Below are 23924 nucleotides of genomic sequence, written 5' to 3'. Positions count from 1 at the left end.
TAAGGTAAGTGAAAGGCTCAGATATAAATAAAACTACTGTTACCAACTTTGGACTAAAATCAACTGAATACACAGAACTTCCATTTTACACTACTCTTATTAAACAACTAGCTCACACTCTTCAGTATCTCAGCATGTAAATCAAAATTTCACAGTCAAACCTCAGGCTATTTATGGATTTGTGAAACTCGTATATAATTTTTTTTTAAAGTGGCATCATTAAGAAATATATCCTGTTTATCTGGCACGATTATCATTAACCATGAACTCATTCCCATACACAGCTATTCCATTCCATGAAGAGATCAGCTTTTTCATATTTTTAACTCTGCATGTTTAAGGAAGTTTTAGTCACATGTATTAGGATTTCTAAACACGCTGATTAAATTGCCTGTTCTTTTTGAGTATATCACATTAATTATCTATGGAAATAGTTTGCATATTTACCCTTTCAGATCAGAAAACTATTGCAGCATGTGAAACATTTAATATTTTCAACAAGACTATTTACAGGTACCTTGTCGCCAGATACAACACGCTGTACTTTGAAAGTACTGTGATTTATAGCATGCTCCTTGTTGTTACCTGTTCTGTCATTTAGGTTATGATCCTGCTGACCTTTACATTCATGATTAGACAACTGCTTCAAAGAGTGTAGGAAATTAAGGATTACTGGTGCAATTGAGAACTTTTTTCATACAGAGGAATTCAAAAGAATGCAGGCAAAATAGAGTTAATGAGGATGAAGGCCCTATTTTTCAGAGCTACTGGGCTTGTGTATGCATGTGCAGTTTTGGTTTTGTTTTTTTTTTTTTTGCTTTCTCCTGGTCAATACAGATTTACTGAACAGAACACCTATTTCAACTTCATGCTACTTCCCTGGAACAACTACTTTAACACTCCAGAACAAATCACTTCACTTAGCTAGGTAAGCTGTGGTCCTTGATCATTTTGTCAATGCTTAGTGTCTGTAGGAAAGCTTACAGAAAACAATCCTATAAAGTTCAGCCCTGAAACAAATGAGTAATTGCTTCTTATGAGAAAAGTTCCTCTGAACAGGCATGACTTCATTGCAAGATTTAGTGATATAAAAAAGTTCAAAGTTTTTTGAAATATCATCAGCTCCTAACAAATATACTTACATTTGTCTTGGTCAGCTTCCACTCCTTCACTTTCTGTATCACTCGGCAACATCCAAGGCTGATGAGCAAGCTGAAGCTGTTGTAAGAATTCATCCTGCCATAAACAGATCTATTTTAGACAAAATGGCATAGAGTGGTACTGTGCAAATGCAGATTGTAGTACTTCAGTTTGAATTAACTGGATAGGAAAAAGACTTCAATTAAAACTAAACTAATACATATATACATATTCTTGCTGTGAAGTAAACTCAGAATGTAGAGGCTATTCAGGCTCCCCAGATACTTTTTGTAATGGAATTCTTGTTCATTTATTCCAGGGAAAAAAGAAGTCTACTTATTTAATTATCTACATAGCCAGAGATACATACACACTCATCTTAGAAATGCAGTGACACAAAACAAAATATTAACCAGGATATTCTGTTTATTCTTGTACCATTCCAGGACCATGCCTAGATACGTCATGAATGATTTGCTTAAGCAAGGCTTTGATTTGTCAGAACTTTCACTATCTTCAATCCTGTAAGAACAAGGATCTGCAACCTGATTTAGAACATATGGCTTTATTGGAGAAGTAGAAAGCCTAGGAAGGAATAATGCTATGGAAAATTTTGTCTCCCAGATACCATAAAGCTCTAAGCATCAAAACACAAATGTTACACACAGTTAAGAATCTGTACCTGCCTTTAAAATGTTTTGCCATCACCTCTTCTTTACAAAATATACATATGTATATAAAAATATTTTTCCATATGTATATATTCATGTAAGCATGTACACTCACATGAAGTACGACAGATTCTTTTGCGATACTGAAGGCAAGAGATGAGACCGAAAAGCATAGTTTCATTTCAGCAGTGGTTCAGACATGTAAGTCGAGTCTCTGAAAGTTAACTCAAGCAGTGGCCAGATATCATAAAATTACTGCCCAGATTCTTACAGTCACTTAGAAGAAAAGGAAGCTACAAGCCCCATCTCATTTTCTACCAGTTGAAAACCAGAATATTCCAAGTTAAGTTACATTGTGCAGCACTGTAGCATTATTTTTATTGCTTAGCCATCTGGTTTAAAAATGCAAACTAGGTTTGTTTTACTCAGTTCTTGGAAGCCAGTCTCTCAGTTGGTGGAATAAAACTGTTAATTCTCTTAGTAATCTGTTAAAAAATTCCCAAAAGACTGCTGCAGTGACTGAAAAGGAAGCACAGGCAGCACACCCAGCCTTATGCATGTATTCAACTTTATAACTTTTTCACAATCTGAGAAGGTTGCTGACTGCAGCACTGAAATGGGAAAAAGCTTTGGTTCACAGGGCAGGATTATTGCAACAGTGTCAAGTGGCTCTCACACTGGTCAGCATGCTTTTTAATCTTCCAAAACTACAGAGTGAAAAAGGGGGACAGGCAGCAGAAGAGAACGGAAGTACGTGACCAAGAAGAATCCTCGTCATATTGAGTGGTGCTCTGCACTCCTGTGATTAAGAAGAGGCCTTGTGTTAACCAATGCTGTATTCATATCAGCTGAAATCTCTAGTATTAACAATTATGGACCAATAAATATCACTGAACAGCACTTCAAGGTGCCTGGATGAATAAAAGTGACTAAAATTCCAAGTGCTGAGAAAATGTAATGGCAAACAAGGGAGTCAGTAATATTTTCATCTCAACGGCTATTGATAACTATCACAGCATTGTGTCACTTTAATGGAATCCATCCTGAAGAGATAAGCAGTATTCAGCATTCCTTTGTCAATTTATACAAAACACCAAAGGATACAGTCAGTGCATAAAAATATCTCTGCAAAAGGATTTGGAGCTGTGATTTATTAGTTTTATAGAGATAATAAAACTATTTCTCTAGGTAGCATTTCTTTGCCATAATTCAATTCAGCCTGAACAGAGCTGATAATAAAACACACCTGTTAAAACTTTGTAGTACTATGTGTGCCAAGAGGCAGAAACTTGTCCACAAAATCTCAGATCATTATAAGTTTTGAGCATTAAAATAAAATTCTTAACAGCTGATATGTTAAGTATTTGCCAGATTATTTAAGACGTGTGCTATAACAAGATTAAACCAGCATGGACTTTACTAAAACTTACTAAGAACTCTGAATTGTACTCTGAATATTTTTGTATTTTAGACTTATCGTACTCTGAAACATATTACAAACTAGGAAGCATCTATAATGTATTTAGTGATATGTTAAACGTCCTCATAAATGGCATAGTGACAGCGTAAATTCATGCATACACTGTATTCTTTAATTCAAGTTCCAAATGATAAAATGTGCTGATGGTACTCAGTAGCTGCTTCCTTTTGAACTGACTTATTCTCATCACATATGTACCAGCTATGTACTGATTAATTCCATTAACACCACGTAAGAGTAAGGAAGCAGAATTCTTTGCAAAACATTATCCAAGTATCTCGTACAGGGCTGGCAACGTAACCACAGTGCATTCTCATCTAATGGAAATTCCCTGCTCACACCATTAAGTCTAAGAAGAATAAAGGCAACTTCCCTTATTTTATTTTACTGTTTTTATACAGGAAGAAGATACAAAACCTATAATGAAAGTTGCAAAATAATATACAGTATCAGCTTTTAGTTTTATACATTTGTAATCTGCACAAGTACAAAGAACTTCATTGTTCACATTCCTCAGGCTACCTTAGATTTTCTAAAATTTGACTCTATGCTTAAAGAGAAATCACATGGGCAGAAATAGAGGGACACCTCTAACATAGCAAAAGATATTATCGAACAGCAATACTTTCTGGGGATGTTCTGTCCTTATTCTCTTGTGTTTTTCCAAGCTAGCAGGACCTGGAATGGGCAAAGATGGCTTAAAAGATCTCCCAAAGCTTCCAGCAGAACACCCCGACCACGAGGCTGGCAGCTACAGGTTGGCCAGATCTCCATCAACCAATTTTTGAGACCTGAGAGATCTCCAGCATGAACATGCCATACCAGCCATTTTCCCCTTGGAATCAGAGCTAGTCCCCACGCGAGCTTTGATGAAGTCAAAGGTCACTTGCACGTGTCAGGAAGGGACAAACAGGTTTTGGATCTAGGACACCAGCAGCTATTGTGCTATTGTGCCCAGTAAGCAAAGAGAAAGAAAAGTTTGTCACTTCTATCAGGGATCATAACAGTGGATAAGATCTTGCACAGGAATGCTGATATTTGATATCAGCTTTACAATATGCTGATATTTTGATATCAGTGGTCTTGCTGGATGAGACTGGACATGTTATTCCATCTGTAAAATGGGGTAATAGTACTGCTCTTTTCTTAAAGTACTTTAGACACACATGCACGCATCAAAAACAGATAACAAGACATTATTTTACTAGAAGATGTATCAGTAAAGTTTGGGATTTGGCAAACAGAAATAACAAAGCACAGCAAATAGAAATAAGATTTTCAAGATTATCATTACTGTTACCAGCAAATACTGTGGATATAAGAATTTTAAATTGTCTGCCTTGTTAGACAAAAGATCAAAAGGGATCTGAGAGCTGCTGTCCCTTGGCAGAGATGCAGTGCTCATTACATGACACTTCCAAGATCCATTACAACAACAACAGAAGTTGACATTACCTGACCATGTATCAGTTAAGACAGAAAAGATAAAAAATAAAATAAAATTGAAGTTTTTTAGTGGGAAACAATGAAACCTTTCATTTCTTCTGAACATTCTTAGTTACAAAATGAACTTCAATTCTCATTTTCTGGTATATGAGAAAATTTGATCACACAAACACACTCATCCCTCCAAACAGGGGACGAAGAGTATTGTAAAATAAATAAATAAATAAATAAAATTATTACAATCACAGATTTTTTTTTTCATGGAAAATGTCTAGCTTGAAAATCTATCAACTTTAGCCACTTTAATCCTTGTATTTTTAAGTTGGATTTCCAGTTCTGGGTGGAGAACTAGCTCAAGCAATGGGATTAGTGCACTGATATTTTTTTCCACCACTGAACATACAGATCCTTCTCATCAGTCTGGCATTTCCTGAGAAAAACTCATCTTAGTGAGGCGTGCATCTGAGATAGACAGCAGGGCTATTCTTTCACAGATTCTTTTATTTCCACTGCCTACACACTAAAGTTATCTTTAAGGCAGCTAAGGTTTGCAGAGGAGAATCCCACTCAAAATTTACAAGATACTTTAACTTCTCTTTTTATACAAGGACTAATCCTTTAAAAGCCATTAATATAAGACAGGAAGTTCTTATGCTCTGAATAAGTCTAGCTAACATGCACAATAGTACTAGACAGTCGTTCAGCAATATTGGATATTTTCCCACTGCAGTTCAGCTTTTTATTTCAGAAAATATGTCCATTCAGCAATAACTAACTGATCATTCCAGTGTTTAAAAAAAAAAAAAAGAACAATTAGACCAAGGAAATATTATGCACTGTCAGTGCAGCAGGAAAAATACCCTGGAATCATAAAGATACTGATTTTAATAGTCCGGAAGTATGCAACTCAGAAACTGTAAGGCTAATAAATCTGCAGCGCATTATGCAGGCAAAACCCTACCAATCTCTGAAAATTTTGGGGGATGAGCATTTCATTACAATTTCCACAACAATCCTGAAATTTTCTCATCAATACTTCTCAAAGTTGAGTAGTCTTTCCTGCAACTTGTCTCAGTATTATGTTTCAAGTTCTTTTCAAAACACTAACATTAGGTATACTGACACCACTTCAATGTAAAACACGATCTTGTCTTCATGTTGTAATAGCTCCTAACCATACTCAAAACATTAAATTGAAAATCTTACTTCTGACAAACTGCTTCTTTGAGCAGTGACAGTGACAACATCTCCACTCATTTGCACAGAGAGCCCTGAAGCAGCGCTGAGGGTCCTCCCCATTTGGCTCTTTGACGTCAAAGATCTACTTCTATGCAAACTGATGATGCTTTCCTTATTTCCTTGACTGCTAGGAGTGAGTGGCCGTGACAGCAAGCTGCTTGGGGTCACAGGTCTGCTCCCCGGCGTTGATGGAGTCGATGGCCTGTTGGTTTGCACGCCAGCTGTCGGAGGCCTGCTGTTTGTAACACCTGAGGCCTGTGCTCGGCTATTAGTGGGCAGTGGTGGCGATTTGTTTCCTTGGAGCTGAATGTTTTTTCCCATTTGAGTTGGCCTCGGATTTTGGCCCTGTGTAGCTTGAAGATTGCCTTGAGGATCAGATGTACCTAAACTGTGATGCTGGATGCTAGGGCTTCTTGAGAGCCTTGCTTCTTCCCACAGCGCTAGATCCTTTTCAATATCTGAGCACACAAACACATAAACAAACAAAAACCTCACTTTCAGTTCTCTCAGGTTTAGGCTTCTTATTGATTTTCCTCGCTACACGTGACACCTTGTAGCTCTGCAGAGAAAATCTATTCATCCTTAAAATACAAGGCACCAGAATTAATGGTTTGATAATTATGTCCTTAGAATCTATTCACAGTTGATTTACTGCAAGCACATCTATCCCACAGAAATGCATTATTACCATTTAACTGAACCATCTAGCTATGAATTTCACTACAACCTATGAAAACCTCTCTCATTTAATCAAACCTCTCTGTGGCTTTTGCACCATTTCTCATTAGCAACAAACTAAGATGAGGCTGTGAGCTAAATCTGCAATCCTCATCTGCACTGATGGGCAATCCAAAAGTGGAGCAAGATGAGACTTAATGTTTCTGACCTCCCTGTATATTGCCCAAACTGAACTCTGGGGTCAACAACTCCTGGCCTCTGGCACATCTGGGTCTGTAATGCTGCCTGGATCTGAATTTTGTGCTCTGGTTTGTCTTCAGTGCTACAGCAATTGAAGGGGTCACCAAGGTCTAGAATTTCAAGAAGAAAGGTGGTCATCATTTGGTGTTCCAGTTTCTACCCCCTTTAGGGCTGTATGAAATAAGATCCTATTTAAAAACAGAACAGTGTAGCGGTAGTGAGGAAACTGTCTTCTGAATTCATTTAATTCATCTTAATGATTCTGATCAATTAAATCAGATACATTCAGCCAAGTTAGATGAGGATTGCTGGAATTCAGGTTAGCATAGCTACTATACTGAAAGATCCTTGAAAGTAAAAATGTAAAGAAGCTTGACAAGCAGTTCAAGTTCATTTAATCTCACACAACTGTTCTGAATTTTTACTTTCTACTGTAACTTGGTTTTGATAAGTAATGATATTTTCCATTAAATTCTACAAACCAGAAGCCGCAAATCAGCAAGGTTCTACTGACTTAATCATGTATTAAGCGAACTTATATAAAATGAGCATTTTCATTTTTGTTTCTCTAATAATAACTTCAGGCCGTTAAAGTTCTAAAATAAAAACACTCTAAACTGCTTATTAAAAAAATAAGATTTTCTTGCACTTCTATTTACCAGTAGCTATAAAAACAATGCTTTATGTAAAACAAATAAAGATATGCCACCTTTAACATTAATATCTTTTAAAACAGGAAAATAAGGTTTATGTTACTCCTCTAATACAAGACATTTCTCACATTTAAAATACTGTTATTAAAAAATGTTGTCAAAATTGAGTCTTTCAACTCTTTAAAGATGCTAGCAAGTTTTTAAGTGTAGTTATTCTTCCCAGCACACAGTTCAGAATATTTCTAATTGCCATCTTAATCTCACAATAATCTTACTAAAAATTAACCTCTTAAAATTATTTCCATTTCGAAATAATTATTTCTTGAAGTACTCTTCCATTATGCTTTAAAAAAAAAATCAATACGTATCAGTTTGGAATTTGTAAGATGCCTGACTGAAATCCAGGGGCCAATAAATGACTATGTGGGTTATGTGAACCAAACAAAGAATACTCTCCTTTAAAGACTCAATTTAGTTTGTGTCTACACAGAATTCCAGATCTCTAACTTCCCCAAGTTGATTCAGTATGCTAAGAAATTATTTGAAACTTTTAAGGATTTAATAACAGCTAACTAAACATTATATTCTCACTCACATTTTCTTCATTTCATATAGTAGACATGAGACATGATTGTGTATTTAGCATACTTTTTTTTTTTTTTTTTTTTTTTGCTTCAACATCAGCTTTTTAATCAGAAGGGAAAGAAAACTATCACAAATCTCCAGACTTATGTTATTATCTGATACTCAGTAAATACCAGAATTCATTTATGGCAGGACTTTTTAAAATCCCTTGTCAATGTCATTTAAAGGAAATAAAAATGCAGGCATCAGAAAAACACAAAAGCATTTTACTTGCTGATCAGAAATGTCAGAATATCATTCATAATGCAACTACAAACTGTTTATGCACCTAGAAGTTCTACTTGTGATAAATCAGATTCCAGAAGTATGCAGTGACCACAGAATAAATATAACAAACCAAATGGGCAAGTCACTGCAATTAAATACAAAAATAAAAAAATAAAAAAATAAAAAAAAATTCCACTTGTGTACGATATAAAGCAGCCGCAGTAACGTAATAGACTGGATTTTTGACAAAAGTATCACTGGACCACATGTAAGGAAGGAGAGGAAAACTGCTTCAAAATCTGATTTTGTAAAAATGCTGTTTTCAAATAAGGCACTGAAGAACTTGCTGACATTTGGTGCTAATCATAGGCATCCACTTGTGCCAGTGTTTAAAGTGAGTTTTCTACAGCATGTAGTCCATAACAGAAAGGCAGGACTATGTCTTATCTTTACATGAGCCCAAGTCTCAGAAAACAGCTAAATGACTGCATAGTGCAGGATAGGATTAATAGGTTCCACTGTACTCAGTGAAAGAAAGATGATCTGCTGATATCTTTTTTTTTTTTTTTTAATCTATCAGAAAAATAAGGCTAAACAAAATACTGCTTCATTATCTGAGATCCTCTGAGCTGATTCCTCATGAAAGTTATGTTATGCTTGTCACTGAGAGGGATAATTGTCTCAAGCAGCACTGGTATAAGAGGAAGTTAACTGGTTAATTAATTAACAGGAATAGGAGTCCAACATCTAATAACAGAGTCATACTCTTGTGAATTTCTCAGCCAAACAAAAATTACTGGATGGTAAAAAGCCTGAACCCCCCATACAGTGCTACTGAAGTAACAGGCCCAAAGCCAAACGACACCAGCATTGATGTGAAAGACTTTGCACATCATACCACAGCAGACAGTGTCAGAGAATAAAAGAATCCACATAGTTAACCAATTAAGTATTTAAAATTCTATCTTCCATTCCACATGGTAGTTATTGTTGTCAACTTTGTCTACGGATACAGGGATCTGCAAGTTTCAGAGTATGCTGCTTACAAGGGCAACTTGTACAGCCATGGAAATGCTACCAGTTCAGACGTAAATCAAAGTATTGACAACTTGATCAGATCTCTTGTAAGTGACACCTGCCACAACACACAGGGACCGTTTTTAGTTCTTGCTCTACTCTAAGCAAAAGCTTTTTCTGTTCCTCACTGTGCTCACAGCCATGTCTTGTACTTGACTTCAGCTACAACAGCTCCTAGACAGAAGTAAAACAGCTGCATCTGTCTTTCTAAAGAAAATACTGCTCCCAAGCCTTCCAGACCAACTTCACAGGTAGGACAGACGTCCAAAATCTTTTCGAAAATGACCGAAAGTGCTAAGTTCTCTGCCTTGTTCTGTGACAGACTTGAAAGAAGGGCCAGAAAAATTTCATTTCTCTCTCCACCTTACCTTGCCAGTCTTCATATTCTAGTTCTACCAGTACCATACCATACAACTAAACCTTAGATAATAAATATTCATTACAAAGAACAACTAACAAACACAAACAATAACTGTTTCTCTGCAATGAAGGAAATGTGAAGTTTTATCTATTTTCATCAGCATCTGAAATAGATTACCACTTTTCCTTTGTCTAAAATATATTGGCATAGATGTGTGAGGACTGCTATGTGTTTCATCGTCCCTTGCTAGCATACATACCAGCTAGGTGCTTTTCCATGGTCTGAAGTTCTTTTGCTGCTAAGGAGTCCTTTAAGAGTTTCTGTCTTGGGGAACCACCAGATCTGACACCCATGGCATCCATAGTCCAAACCGGCTGAGACTTACACAGATAAAAATAAAATGGAATAGTTTTTAATACACTTTCAAATTTACATGTGAAACAACAAAAAATAAGTGGAGAGGGGGGAGTGATGCACTGTACTCATTTAGAATAGGGAATCTGGTAGAGTTTTGTATAGAATTAGTATATAATATTTAGCTGCAAAAAATTAAAATTTATAATTTCTTACATGTTAAATAACATAAACAGTAAGCATTAATAAAAATCAACAGTTCTAGAGTAACTTACATGTATATTGACACACAAGCTCTTATTCCATACTGAGAAAACTTAATAGGACAAATTCTTCAATGATTTACCTTCTAAGCAAGTTATTTAATGGGGGCTGCAGTTTAATTTGCCACATATGGCATAGTATCTCTGCAAAGCAGCACTTCTGGGAACATCACAGAATTTCATCATCAAAATTGCCAGTGCCATTTTGTCACAAAGTATTCCTTTCAGGAACAGCAACTAAATCACCATGGCAACACAGAAGCTTAGAAGGGATGCTGGGATGACTTACCCAGTCATTTCAATACTGAACGCTGTGATACCCAGTTAGCTGCATTTTCTGGAACCCATTCAATAAAATTTCAATTTAAAAAAAAAAATATTAAATTTTTTTAAAAGGTTTTAAAATATTTTTAAAATTTTTAAAATTTTATTTTTAAATTTTTTAAAGTTTTAAAATATGATACTATAAGGTAAATTCAATAAGTTTTTATATGCTTACTTAAAATACACCAGAAGTGTATGATAGAATGCTTAAGACTTGGTCATAAAAAACAAACAAATACATTAATCAAAGCATTCTTAACAGCTTGTCTGAAATAAATTTTACTTTATTTCCACACCAAAATATATCATCTGAAGTATAGGAGGTTTTTTTTCCCTGGTTTCCTGAAGAAACAAAGTGTATGCAGAAGTCCCATCATTGTTTACCTCTTACTGATTTTTGAATCTTTCAGTAAACATCAAACAAATCTAGAGAGGGGCCAGGGTTTCAAAGACATTGAGTTGATGTAATTGCAGGGAGAAGAATAATTGAGGAGAGGACATAAACACTGTCTTGTATTTAACTGACTGCTGTGAAACGTACCTTTAAAATTTGTTAACATAGATTCCTATGTATAAAACAACAGCTATACTGCAAAGTTCCATATTCTTACATTAAAAGAAACCCTTATTCATATTTACCAGAATATGAAATAGTTCACAGCTGCAGGCAATCCTACTGTTAGTAACACACAGTATTTTTAGATCACAGTAGGCATTTTGTAATTTGCCCACTGCTTTGTACTGTAGTACTGCTCTGGTTAGAGGCACACATATTTCATTCCAGGCAAATACACAGGAAGAGACAAACAAAATGTAAATTTTGAAATGGAAGAAATGGAAATTATCCTGCAAATGCATTTATTTCAGACATGTCACTAGGCTTGATTCATCTATTTTTCCATGAGATTTTTGAGAATTTTCCACTTCATTCATATTTGAGAATTCTCCATCCAAATGATAACATGTCTTCTCAAGGTCACTAAGGAATATTCACCCTTATTAAACTACTCACATTTTTACATGCTTGTATCTAATAGATTTTAGTTACTCCGTATCTGTTTCTAGATAGAAGAGTAATTTGTTCTACAAGCAGTTTCTCTGAAACAAAAGAAACTAAATAAGAGATGGGAATGGGAATAGAGCCTGTAAAAAATCCTAATGTTCTGGTTTTTAATCTGTTTTACTCTTAACCTTCAGACTTTTATGGGGGAAACAGGCATTTTTATTTAAGTTTAATGAAGTACTCTTTATTAAGGGAGGAAAAATATAGCAGCCCTTCAACAATGACTAGAGAGAAAAATTCCCCAAGTCTAACAGGATGAATTCTTTTTGAGTATCACGCACAAACATAACTCTGATGAAGTACAGAATAAAAGCTAGTCAGTCGTCTGTGGTAATAACTGAAGACCAAACTTTTCATCTGGTGTTCTCAGTTCTATTCAAGTTTATTGTAAACAAATTATTATGAGTTTTCACTAATTTTCTAGCTTCCAAAAGCAAGCACTTGCAAATGTTAGCCTTCTGAGACTTTCTCAGCCTCCATCTCCTTTTTTTTCTGAAGATAAAATAATCTTTCTCTTCTACAAACCTCTAATGTTTCTTCTTACATTCTACCTTTTCCTCTGTGATACTTCTTTTATATGCATACAACTAAGGTGAATGAGTGAATGCAACTCAGCCTACTATCTGTAACAGAAACTCAAATAAATAGAGAAAAATGATTCTTTAATGTGAGCACCATGACAGTGCTTGAGATGTTTATTAAAAAATATGAGTAACATTTAAATGTAAATTGCAATTAGAAGGCTCAAAATCACAAAGATTATGAAACATCAGCAATGTTTTTGCAGGCTTCAACTCAGATTATTAACCTTGTGTAGATTCACATAAAAACACAGATAGGAATGGCTGTGCATAAGCACATACAGGCACACCAAGTTGTGTACACACATGCACTCTGTAAATGCTTATGGCTGCCTTCATCCTGTTAACATACAGTTACGAAGAATACAGAATTTGTGTTCAGTTCTGTGCACAACACAGATGTACACAGTCTTTTGGAGAGTAAGTATTAACGTTGGATATGATTTTAAAGCAATACATTCATATCTATCTTCCAGATGCACCATTTCAACACTGTGAAATTAGCGAGACAACTTTGGACAACTTTTTTCCAAAAATTTTGTAACACTTTACTTGCATTTTTCTGTACCATGTACTATCAGAAGCCTTTGGCATTTTGTGAGACAACAGCACTATGAAGAGACCAGAATAATAGTTCAAATAATAGCCATGAAAGATGAGATATTTAATAGCAGCCATTTAATTACAGATTATGTGCTTATAATACTCTTACAATTAAACACTTGATAGAAAGAAAAAATGATCTAAAACTATTAGAATAAAAAAGTTATCTGTTTATTATGATATTAAAACTGCTGTATTGCTATTATTTTTTTGCTCCTTCACTGAAACTAGATGTTCCAAGACCATAAGCAACAACACTGTCCTGAGTGCAAGAGTGATTAGAGGCATGTCCAGAAGAGGACCACAAAAATGATCCAAGGGGTGGAACTCCTCCCCCTTACAAGGACAGGATGAAAGAACTACAGCTGTTCAACCTAGAGAAGAGAAGGTTCTCAGAGTAGACCTGAGAATAGCCTTTCAGTATCTCAAGAGGAGCTGTAAGAGAGAAGGGGACAGACTCTTTAGCAGGGTCTGTTGTGACAGGACAAGGGGACTTGGTTCTGAACTAAAAGAAGGGAGATTTAGATTGGATATAAGGAAGAAGTTATTTACAATAAAGGTGGTGAGGCACTGGAACAGGTTGCCTGGAGAGGTGATGGATGACCTGTGCTAGGAGACACTCAAGGTCAGGCTGCACAGGACTCTGAAAAACCTGATGTAGCTGTAGGTGTCCCTGTTCATTGCAGGGGAGTTGGACTACATGACCTTTATTAGTCTCTTCCAACTCAAACAATTCTATGATTTCAATCTTTCTGAAGAAAGGTTCCAACTCAGGAAATGGTTTTTGTTTTTTTTTTTCCCCTCTGTAAATAATACTGAATATAAAAATTCTCTCTTAACATGTTAAGGCTATGAATTCATTTAAGTGAATAACATATAAATAAAGAAAGGGTTCCTTAGCGCATTCAACAATACATGCAATAATCTTGATCTTAAAGGATAAATACAAGCTGAAAGTAGGGGATGTTAACAGGCAGTCTTAGCAAGCACATCAGTTCAAACGCTTTAGCAAGGAAAAATGAATTCACACATCACCAGCAGAATTCACTGGTATCCCTTCTCTCCACTAGATAAGTGGCAGCAGTTCAGAAATGTCACCTAGGAGAGAGATTCAGGCTTGCAAGTCGTTAATTTGAACACTTCTATTCCATTTTTATCAAAACGTAATCTTTATCTCCTGGCCAGGTACAGCAGAGATAAAACACTAATGTCAGTTATCTCAGATGTTATTGATAATGACAGTAGACTGAAAGTAGTTGAAAAATTTAGTATGTATGTATAAAGTGCGTATATAGAAATAGTCCTTTATAATTCCTTCAGCGTATTCCAAACTGCAATTGCCCTCAATTATTCACTAAGATTTTTAAATATTAACACAAAAATTATAAATAGCCTATTCATACTAACAAGATTTTATATCTAAATGGGAAGATGTTCCTGAAAGACACCCTTGCCTTTTTAGTTTGTAGGAACAGCTCTGGGTGCTGTTCACTTCACCTTCAAACTTTGAAGGTAAGGCAAAGTCTCTGAGCTAGAAATACATTCAAACAAAGCCCTCAGGATACATTTGTCAACGGTAAAGGTCAACCAGGCATCCATTTCCTAATTGGTTTTCTTTACATAGCATCATTATTTCTTCACTAACAATATATTCATCAGCACATTTACTTAGATCGCTTAGCCAAATTACTCCTAAAAAGAAAATAATTACAAAAGATAAAGCCAAAGGGAATGTCTGTCATCTCTCGTTCCCTGAACTTCTGGAAAATATCATAACTTACTGGGAAAGCCATGCTGGTACACAAACATAATTGAGGTCATAAGAATAAGGAAGTTTTCCACGATCAAATATAAGTACTTCAGTATTTGCAGCACAATGTCATTTTGACAGCATACATCATCTGAAAAAACAGTGCAGATATGAACGTCTGCAGTGACATGGGCTGCCATTTCTGCGTAATCCCCCATGGACACACAGGGAGTTCTGCAGAAATGCAGCATTTCAAATTGTCTGAGGCAAAGAAGACCTCCAAATTACCTCCAACACCATCAGGAAATCAGATGATTGTTAGAAAGTAAATTAGCCCTTCCTACTGACCATTAACAGCTTGGAATGATGGAATGCTATTCTTCTGTTTCATTTTGGCCTACTTCAGAGTTAAACATATAAGTACCCATTGGCACAACTGTGCACATTCTCTTGTCAGACATAGGGGATATCCCTGCCTCACAAGGGCTTCTTCATTTTTAAAGACTAAATGATAGATAAATGATGAATCACTTAATCATGTCAAAACAAAAAGGTGATCACGTATAGGTATTGAAAAGGAGGTGAAAATTCAATCCTTAGTTCCTTGCAAACTATAAACACAGGCAATGCATTTTTGATTGAACTCTTTATTCTGAATAGTTTTGTTAATAAAGGGCAATTGTCATTGGCAATTTCAGGAGATAATAGCATACAAAAGACAACCACACTTACTTGCTATCTGAAATCTACTATTTCTTTGCTAAATGGCCTAAATGTCGTAAACAGAAACGTGATGGAAAATCCTCCCACTGCAAAAAGTATCCTTGTCAACACTTTTTCTTTTTTTTTTTGTTATTGTTAAAACAATAAACCTCTAAGAGGTCTGATGCAATGTAAGAAACCACCTCTAAGCCCCATCTCCCCACACTAGGGCCCATTCTACATGAAATGCCACGTAACTGAAATTGTAAGCTTTTGCTTCCCATGGCAGGCAACATTTTACACTAAGCCTCGCACTAGAGAAGTGGTAGTTTGGGTTAACTTACACACGAGTTTTCTACTTACAGATTGAAAGAGGAACTAAGTGGGCACCTGAGTTTAACATGTTTCAGCTTTTCAAACTTAACTAGAATAACATTTTGTAAGCTTCAATCTTGTTTTATTTACTGTTATCTGGAACAATATTTTTCAATTTGTCACTCCAAAGACACCAAAGTTTTAGAAACAAAAAAAATAAGGCACTCAGATTTTTTTTTAATAAATTTTTTAAACTGCAGAAAAATCATTTTAAAGTCATCTTTTGAAGTATCAGATATTTTAAATTGGGAGTATTTTCAGTTCAGTACATACTTGCCATTCTGCCTACACCATTGAAGGTCTTGGAAGTGTGAACTGAAAGCTGCATGAGGTGCCTGCCAATGGGGCTGGTGGAATTCAGCCCACAAGGGGATGGGGCTTTCTGCCAACTGCACTCCAGCCATGGACTGGGGGCCCTGCAGGGATGCTGGGCAGCCATATCATGTGTCACTGGGATTGGGTATGCACCTGAGATGCTGGGTTCTCCAATATACAAAATGATGTCAGTAAAAAGAAATGAGTTGGTAAGAAGTGAGAAAGAATTGCTGAGCACTTCATGCGCTCTCCAAAGCAAAACAAAACTTTAAAGAAAGAAATTAAGTCTTTGCAATTGTGCTGACAAAATGCTATGTGTAATTTGTGAAATCTGTTTCACACAGATGATGTCTAGAGCAAAGAAGTTCAAGGTATGTAATTTAAACTACTTGCTTAACAACTTTCAGGAAATACTACCTGTTTCCCAATAAGCTTGATATTATGTTCTTTTATTGCACTGTATTGTTAATTTAGCTATTTGCAATTAAAATTACACTTGCAGTTCATTTTGGACTAGCTGCACAAGAGTTGCACTTATGGAATATTATTATTGTTATTAGTTTTATATGTAAAAAATGTAAAGGCTAAAAATACTTAACTTTATGTGCCTGAATGTCCACAAACTTTAAAAAGCGAAGTTGGATTGAAAAAAAAATAAATGGTATGAGACTACAGTAATTCTGTATGTATAGTATATAAATATTACCTTTCTAATTCATGCTACCTCACAGTCACACTGCTGTATTCAACACGTATCAATACCAAAAAGTAAAAGCATAAATTTAAGCAAAAAAAAAGTAATTTTTGCAGGAACCTCAAATCATTTCACAAAATGAATTCCCATCAAGCAATTTCCATATATATTACAGAAAATCCTTGTGTATATTCCTTCTAGCAAAGCAACAGAGAAGTTCCAAAGGAGAAGGAAAAATGGGAAAGGATATATTTTAAGCAAAACACCGCTATAAAACAATTCATTAGTGTGTTTTCTCAAAGTTATAAAGACCAAAAACTCAAGCCAACTTCATGCAAAAGGTGCCTTTTGCAGTTAAATGACTTCTTTTTCCCACAGTTTCACTTGTATTGGTTTGCCTTGCATGGATAATTTGCAAAGAAAAATAAACCTTTTCATGTGCACACGCAAAGCAAGATGAGTGAATGCAAAGATTCACATGAATAAAAACAATAAGCACAAGATCAAGATGGTAAAAGAAGAAACTCAAGATGAACACAAGGGCTACAGTGTCAACTGCACAGTGTACTTGCCCTACTCTTTCTTTCAGTTGCTGTAAATTTAGGTTATTCACTGGATACTTTACTTTTCCATTGCTGTCATAATTCCATCTGACCAAACTTCTCCCTAGCATCACTTCTGTGTTTTCTTGAAGATAACTAACCAAATATTTATAAAAGTTGTTTACAGAAACAGAAGGTAAACTAGGACTCTGAGAAAGCCCCATGGCAAAAAAAAAGTCTCAAAAAAAGCTTTGCATCTTGCCTTGCACTTTTTGTTAAATTAAATATTTGTCAGAAAAATATCCCCGCAGTAAACCAGGTTTTTTTTAGAACATTCTGAATGCTTGCTTCCACTTTGTGTCCTTGCAAAACACATGGGAAGAGTGCTGATTCCTGTAAGTACTCCAAACTGCTTTCTGGTAGCCTTACTCGTTTATCCATTCAGTATACTTTGTTTGGGATTGTGCAGCACTGACAAATAGGTTCTCCACTTTTCAAATATCAATTCTCTTTGAGAAAAATAAAGCTTAGCAAAAGATTCTTCTGAAAAGACATTCAAATGGAAAAGGTCTGATTCCAAAAACTTCCAGACTCTCTAGAAATACAGAATGTTACAAGAAAATCACGATGTGTAGAATCATAGAATCATAGAATCACAAGGTTGGAAACACCTATAAGATCATCTAGTCCAACCGTCTCCTCACCACCATGGCCACCACAAGCTACTAAACCATATCATGCAGCACATCGTCCAGACAAGGTAAATCACAGTACACATTATATAATCATATAATAATTATATTATAATATAATTATATATATATAAAATATATTATATATTATATATTATATATTATATAATATTATAATCATTGTATAACCAATGTAATCATAGTACACATTACATTAAGCCATGTTATAGACATAATACTCCTTATCTCTTCTAAATATTGTCATTCAGGCTACTTTAGTCTCCGTACCAAAGATCTTACATGAGAACTTCTACACAGAGCATGAAAAAAGGACCCACACAGCTCTATTCTGGAGATTTTCTGAACATTCCCTTGCATAATCATTGCTGCTTCATCCCACAATCTTTCTCAGAAGATTTACTCTCTGTAGGCTGAGGCACGTTTAAAGACGATAAGTCAAATATACGTGAGTAGAGAGAAATTTATGATAATGACCAGCTTAACTAGCGACAGACTCATACTACCCCAGTGGGATGCAGTACTGGAATTAAATATGGAACACCTTGAGCTAGAGCATGAATTCTTACAGGTAATATGCACATTTGAGTAAATGTCACAAATCAATTTGTCTGGTTTATGATAAGTGTCTGATTAACATCAAATTTATTCTTCCTCGTTGTATTTCACCCTCACCTCCTATCTCCCATAGTATCTCATAACATCTGAAAAATATGCAAACTCATGAAAACATATTTCAGTATCAATTCTTAAGTCCCTTTACAGGCATCATTCTTAATCTTTTAAAGAATTTGTGGGAATTGGTTGCATGAATGCATTTATCTTCAGTTTTTCTACAGAGAACCTTAGCTCTGTCTCTGCTTTTGTATGTAAGGACTGTCACAGAGTAAGTCTCACTGGAAGTTATTAGGAGACCATGGAGCAGATCTCTATTCCTCGAGAGGTCTAAAATGCAACAAAAGTTTAATCATTTTATTCTTTTTTGATTAGGTACAGATACAGGCAAACACATAATGCTTGACAGCTGAATGTTACTTGGGTAACAGCCATTTCAAAGACAGAGAAGAACACAAACAGCTAATCACACTATTTACACAATAGCTTAAAGATCCAAAACACAAACTCTAAAAGCAGATGAACGAACAGTTATTGGCTTCCAGCTCCTTAGTAACTGAGACAAAGGAACTTTCCAAGAGCTCAGGAAAGGGAACCCAGTTGCCCCTGCCTTACGAAAGAGGATGTGTAGTCAAAGCAGCGGCTTCAAATATTGCAGGGCTACGGTCCTGACTTCTCTTTGCAGCACTGGCATTAACAGCAGTAACCAGTGTGGATTTCAGGGATTCTTCCCAGGCAAGTTCACTGCCTCTGGCTCTGTACTGCTGTGGGCAACTTACCTCTGTCTGTAAATACAACTCTATGATTACAACCATCAGAACATCAAATTCATATGCATTTATGTGCATTAATAAGCACGCAAATATAGAATGTGTACCTGAAAATACTCAGCTGAAGGGCGCACACTTCTGCAGCAAGATTTCGCTGATTAATACAATGACCTTTTATTTTCCTTGTTATCTTTATTTTTCTATGCAATTCAATTTATTTGTTGCTCTTTGCCTATGCTACATGTCTGTAGAACTGAGAAATCAAAGCTAGTAGCTGCAACAGGAAGTCTAATTCAGTAAGAAAATCATGTGTAAGATCACAAGAAACTGCTGCAAAATGTATCATAACTCTGTTCACTCTAAAGAAAAGCAGAAAGGAGGCTTGAGCAAGAAACTCAAAGCAACAGCTGCAGAAGATTTCCTCCTCATTCTTTTTGCCCAGTATTCACAAATGCTTTGTAAGCTTCTTGCAGTCCAACTTCTCAAAGACCTTTAGAAATTGATCTGGAATTCCTTATCTGTCAGTGGCTTTGATACCTCAGATTGGAAATAGGTTAAGTATTTCACAATTTTTTAATCTTTTAAGCTTTACTAGTAGCTAGCTGCCTGAAAGTCTGCAACATCCATCTGCATGGTCACTGTTTTCCCTTTTTCTTCATTACTGCCTTTCTCCATAGCCAACAAATACCGAGCCTTTCTTTTCACTTAGCTTGTCAACATTAAAGTGTGCTAAAAACACAATTGCTATGGGTGAAGTGAAATTCATGCTTCCACTTACAGTTGCATAAAAGTATGTAAAAAAAATACTGTATTTTCAAAAGAAACAACCACTTGTTTAAATTGTATTAAAATTTCTGAAGCAATATAACAAAGTTCTGACTGTGTCATTTTTCAAAAAATTATTTTATTGACAACTATACTTACTGCAAATCTGCAAAGATTTCCTTATGTTTCAAATTTCTAAAAGAGAACTGAGGGAAATATTACATAGCCTTGCACTATTTTAAAAAAAAAACATACAGTTTTGTAGATATACAATCAGGCATATCTGATTTACTATGATTATCTGATTTACTAGGTTCCAAGCAAACGTTACCAAAAATCTAAGTGAGGTGATAAAATGAGAAATTTCATAATAAAATCTAAGATTTAAATTATTTTTGTTCTGTTAAGTTTGTAAAACACACTCTGTAAAATCAAACTGGTACATCGATGTTTAACCATTGAAATATATTCAAGACCATATTGATATAGTCTAAAATGACTGAAATTTCAATAGGAGCTATATGTGTAAATCCAAGAAGATATGATTTCATATGAGATGGTAATAATAGATTTCAAAATATCACCCTTCCTAGATTGAAAAAAATTAGAACTGCCATAGAATTGAATATGCTAAAGAGAGATGCAAAACAGGGAAAATATGCTTTCCTTTCTTAAGATGAGAATCAAACAAGCACTTTAATCTTTAAACAAAATCTCATTTTTCTCAAGATATTTTTAAAAAAATTACAAGATTATTCATAAGGGAATCTACTTACAGATGCTGTCACTTGAGAGGCACTCTCCAATTCATCAATATCTTCCATAAGTGTTTCAATCCCAGGTACCTGAGCTGTTCCAATGAGGTAGAAAAGAAATAAATTGCATTAAATAACCATTACTCACTTTGAAAATAGCATACTTATAAATTAACTGCTGAGAAGGTAAATTCAGCTACCATAAAAGCAACGCTTTCTATTTACACTTGAATGGATATTAATTTACGACTAATTTTAAGGTATAAGCTTAATACAATGAGGAACAGTGTCTCTAACATGAATAGAGTGACAAGCAAGCCTCATTTATCTGCTAGCAGTTTTATAGGTCATCTGTTATTTTTACTGCTAAAACGAAATTATTTGTCTGCACAATGGAGTAGTAGATTTTCAGGTTCCAATCGCTTTAGGCAATGTTTAAAGGCCATGCAAGCAATGATTTTTGCCCATACTGTCACATTTGTTAAACAACAAGATTTGGTGAGAAATTCAGAAGGCCTCTGACACACATTTAATGACTTAAAAGACAATTTATGTACCTAGGCCAGAGAAAGCAATTTCTAAGTGACATGCTGTGCAGTTTCACTGCCTCCTAGCCTTATAGGCACTTACACGCTGTTTGTAAGCTATGTAAAAAACAAGATGCCCTGATCTTCCCTGAGTTCTGCTGTTATTCAGACATTTAGCAGGGAGATCCTCATGTTTCCAGAGTGCCCAGATAAGTGAAACACCTCAGACTATACTTACTATAAAAACAACTGCGCTGAAGCACAGCAACTACGGTTACCACCTTCACTGCAAATGCAAATGAAAGTGGGGACAAAAGAGATGATGATGCAGTGTGGAGAAGTGTTCAGAGAACTGATCAAGAACTGGGAAATGATGCCACATTTTTGCCATTGCCATGCCTGGTTCACATCCCCTATATTTTTATCCTTATTAATTTTTCATCCTAGTCATGCAGTTCCAACTGGAATAGCATTACATATGTTTGATAGAACCCTATTTCTGTTGAACTTCTCAGATTTCAAACTTTTCCATCCAAATGCCTGTTTTCAACTTTCTACTTTACTGGCACTTTAATGCAAAGCAAACTCTGGAATTTACATATCCTACTATTTTCAAACATATCAGGTTGAAACTGGAGCTGGCTTACTACAATAGAAACTTGTGGCTCCTCTTTGATAGGGAATTAAGCACTGATGTGAAAATTACTTAACAAAATTTATTTAGCAAACTAATTACATATCATAGCACAATCTGTAGATCTAATATAGTAAGAAATACCACATGCATACTGTGGCATAGCACTGCATAAACTACCATTACCAGTCCTAATGTGTTGTTCCAGGAAAAGCCACAAAAAAAAGCCAAGTCTTTGCTCACACCTCAGAAATATGTGGTATTGCATACTGCTCATGCCACAAACAGCTTTTTCTTTTTCAGATTAATTAGGCAGTTTAAAAAGTTTAAAGATGAATGCTTTTCATTCACCTAACATTCAGAGCTCACTCTCTCATTAGGTATTTTAAGCCTTCTACAAGAATGCACTCACTGCAAAGATCTTTGCAATAATTTCATTTTTTTCCTGCCTTGTACAGTGGCTCTTACTCGAAGTGTATATGGCACTTGCCAGCAAAAAGGACTGAAACCAGCGAAACAAGATCCCACTGCACTTAGAGGCACCCAGAATTAAATGAAGACACGCTTTTAGTGATACCATTTATCCATATCCAAGTTCAAAAAACCACACATCAGTACATGACCTGTACAGTTCCCCCCACCATGAAAGCAGCATGGAGACTGTCAGGCACAGATTTGTACTGGATCCATCCAATTGCAGTATCTATCTGTACAGAACAAGAAGATTTATAGGAAGACTGAACCATGAGACAAACTCAGGAGGCTTGGCATCTACAGGGGAAGTTTACAGTGCACTAATCAAAATCAGGAACATAACTATTAAATTCTTCCCTGAGTTATTTCCTGTGAGATGGTCCAATGGGAAGGAGAAACAGTTTTGATGGGTATCACTTGGAACAGTGAAACAGCAGTGTTAGAGCATCTTGTGCCGTCTGATCTCAAGACCTGATTCCCCTCTCATTTTTATTGCTTAGATCAAAGATAACTCTGCTCAATTCAGTAGGATTGCACCAGAGGGAAATCAGTGCAGTGGTTAATTAGAGCCAGATAGAGATTGTCGGTGGAGTCAGTATTGTGCCCGATGCTGCAGATGATCTTTTTACATAGGCTATTCCATTGACTTTATGAGATGGAATTGCTTTAGTAAGCTTATTTATAAAGGGCTGTTAGATCAGATGTGCAGCCAATTACTTCTGAACCTGGCTCATCTGAAATCCACAAGAGAGATGCTCCAGATCGAACAACTTAACAATTTCTCACTAACCCAGAAAGAAATCATTAAGGAAAGCTGTCTCAACTTTGCTGTACATTAGCACCTTGCTTGCACACTCCTGAAGGAATGGTTTACATCAGCACTTAGCAACTCACAGTTTTCTCAGTTAGGTCATTCGTATCAACAAGTAAGAGCAGAAAATAAGTTCAGATGAACCTGGTAATTGAAACCTGCTAGTCTTTTTTATGATATAATACATACATTTAGGACATAACTAAAATTTGAAGTCTAACACAATGCTTTGGCTATTTAGAGTTTTCTAACAATATATTTTATCATCTTCTTCACATATTTAGTTTTAGATACACAGAAAACAAGAATTATGCTGCATTTATAGGAAAGATAGAATAGGCAGCTGCCTGGGTTCTACATCTGTTTCTAGTCTGTGCCTTCTTGTAAAATCCAGAAGCCTTTCCTTTCCTTTCCTTTCCTTTCCTTTCCTTTCCTTTCCTTTCCTTTCCTTTCCTTTCCT

At 35.6% G+C, this 23924-nt stretch overlaps 1 protein-coding gene across 5 annotated transcripts in view; it reads right to left on the bottom strand.

Moving 5' to 3' along the window:
* The window catches only part of CUNH8orf34 (chromosome unknown C8orf34 homolog), a 162711-nt gene that overhangs the window by 11127 nt on the left and 127660 nt on the right, over positions 1 to 23924 (bottom strand). For 2 of the 5 annotated variants that reach the window (XM_042868948.1, XM_042868950.1), the window contains 4 exons: positions 21040 to 21113; positions 10097 to 10217; positions 5944 to 6434; positions 1143 to 1251 (listed from right to left, as the gene is read on the bottom strand). In XM_042868948.1, the coding sequence (XP_042724882.1) occupies positions 1143 to 1251; positions 5944 to 6434; positions 10097 to 10217; positions 21040 to 21113 (795 nt within the window). Of the gene's footprint in view, positions 1 to 1142; positions 1252 to 5943; positions 6435 to 10096; positions 10218 to 21039; positions 21114 to 23924 lie in introns of those variants that run through there. The other 3 variants (XM_042868949.1, XM_042868951.1, XM_042868952.1) reach the window with 3 other exon arrangements.

Source organism: Lagopus leucura, unplaced genomic scaffold, assembly GCF_019238085.1.
Source record: "Lagopus leucura isolate 7727_CA_CO unplaced genomic scaffold, USGS_WTPT01 Super-Scaffold_100002, whole genome shotgun sequence".
Taxonomy (NCBI): Eukaryota; Metazoa; Chordata; class Aves; order Galliformes; family Phasianidae; genus Lagopus; species Lagopus leucura.
The sequence above is the reverse complement of the archived record's forward strand: the minus strand, read 5'-3'. Positions and strand labels throughout refer to the sequence as shown.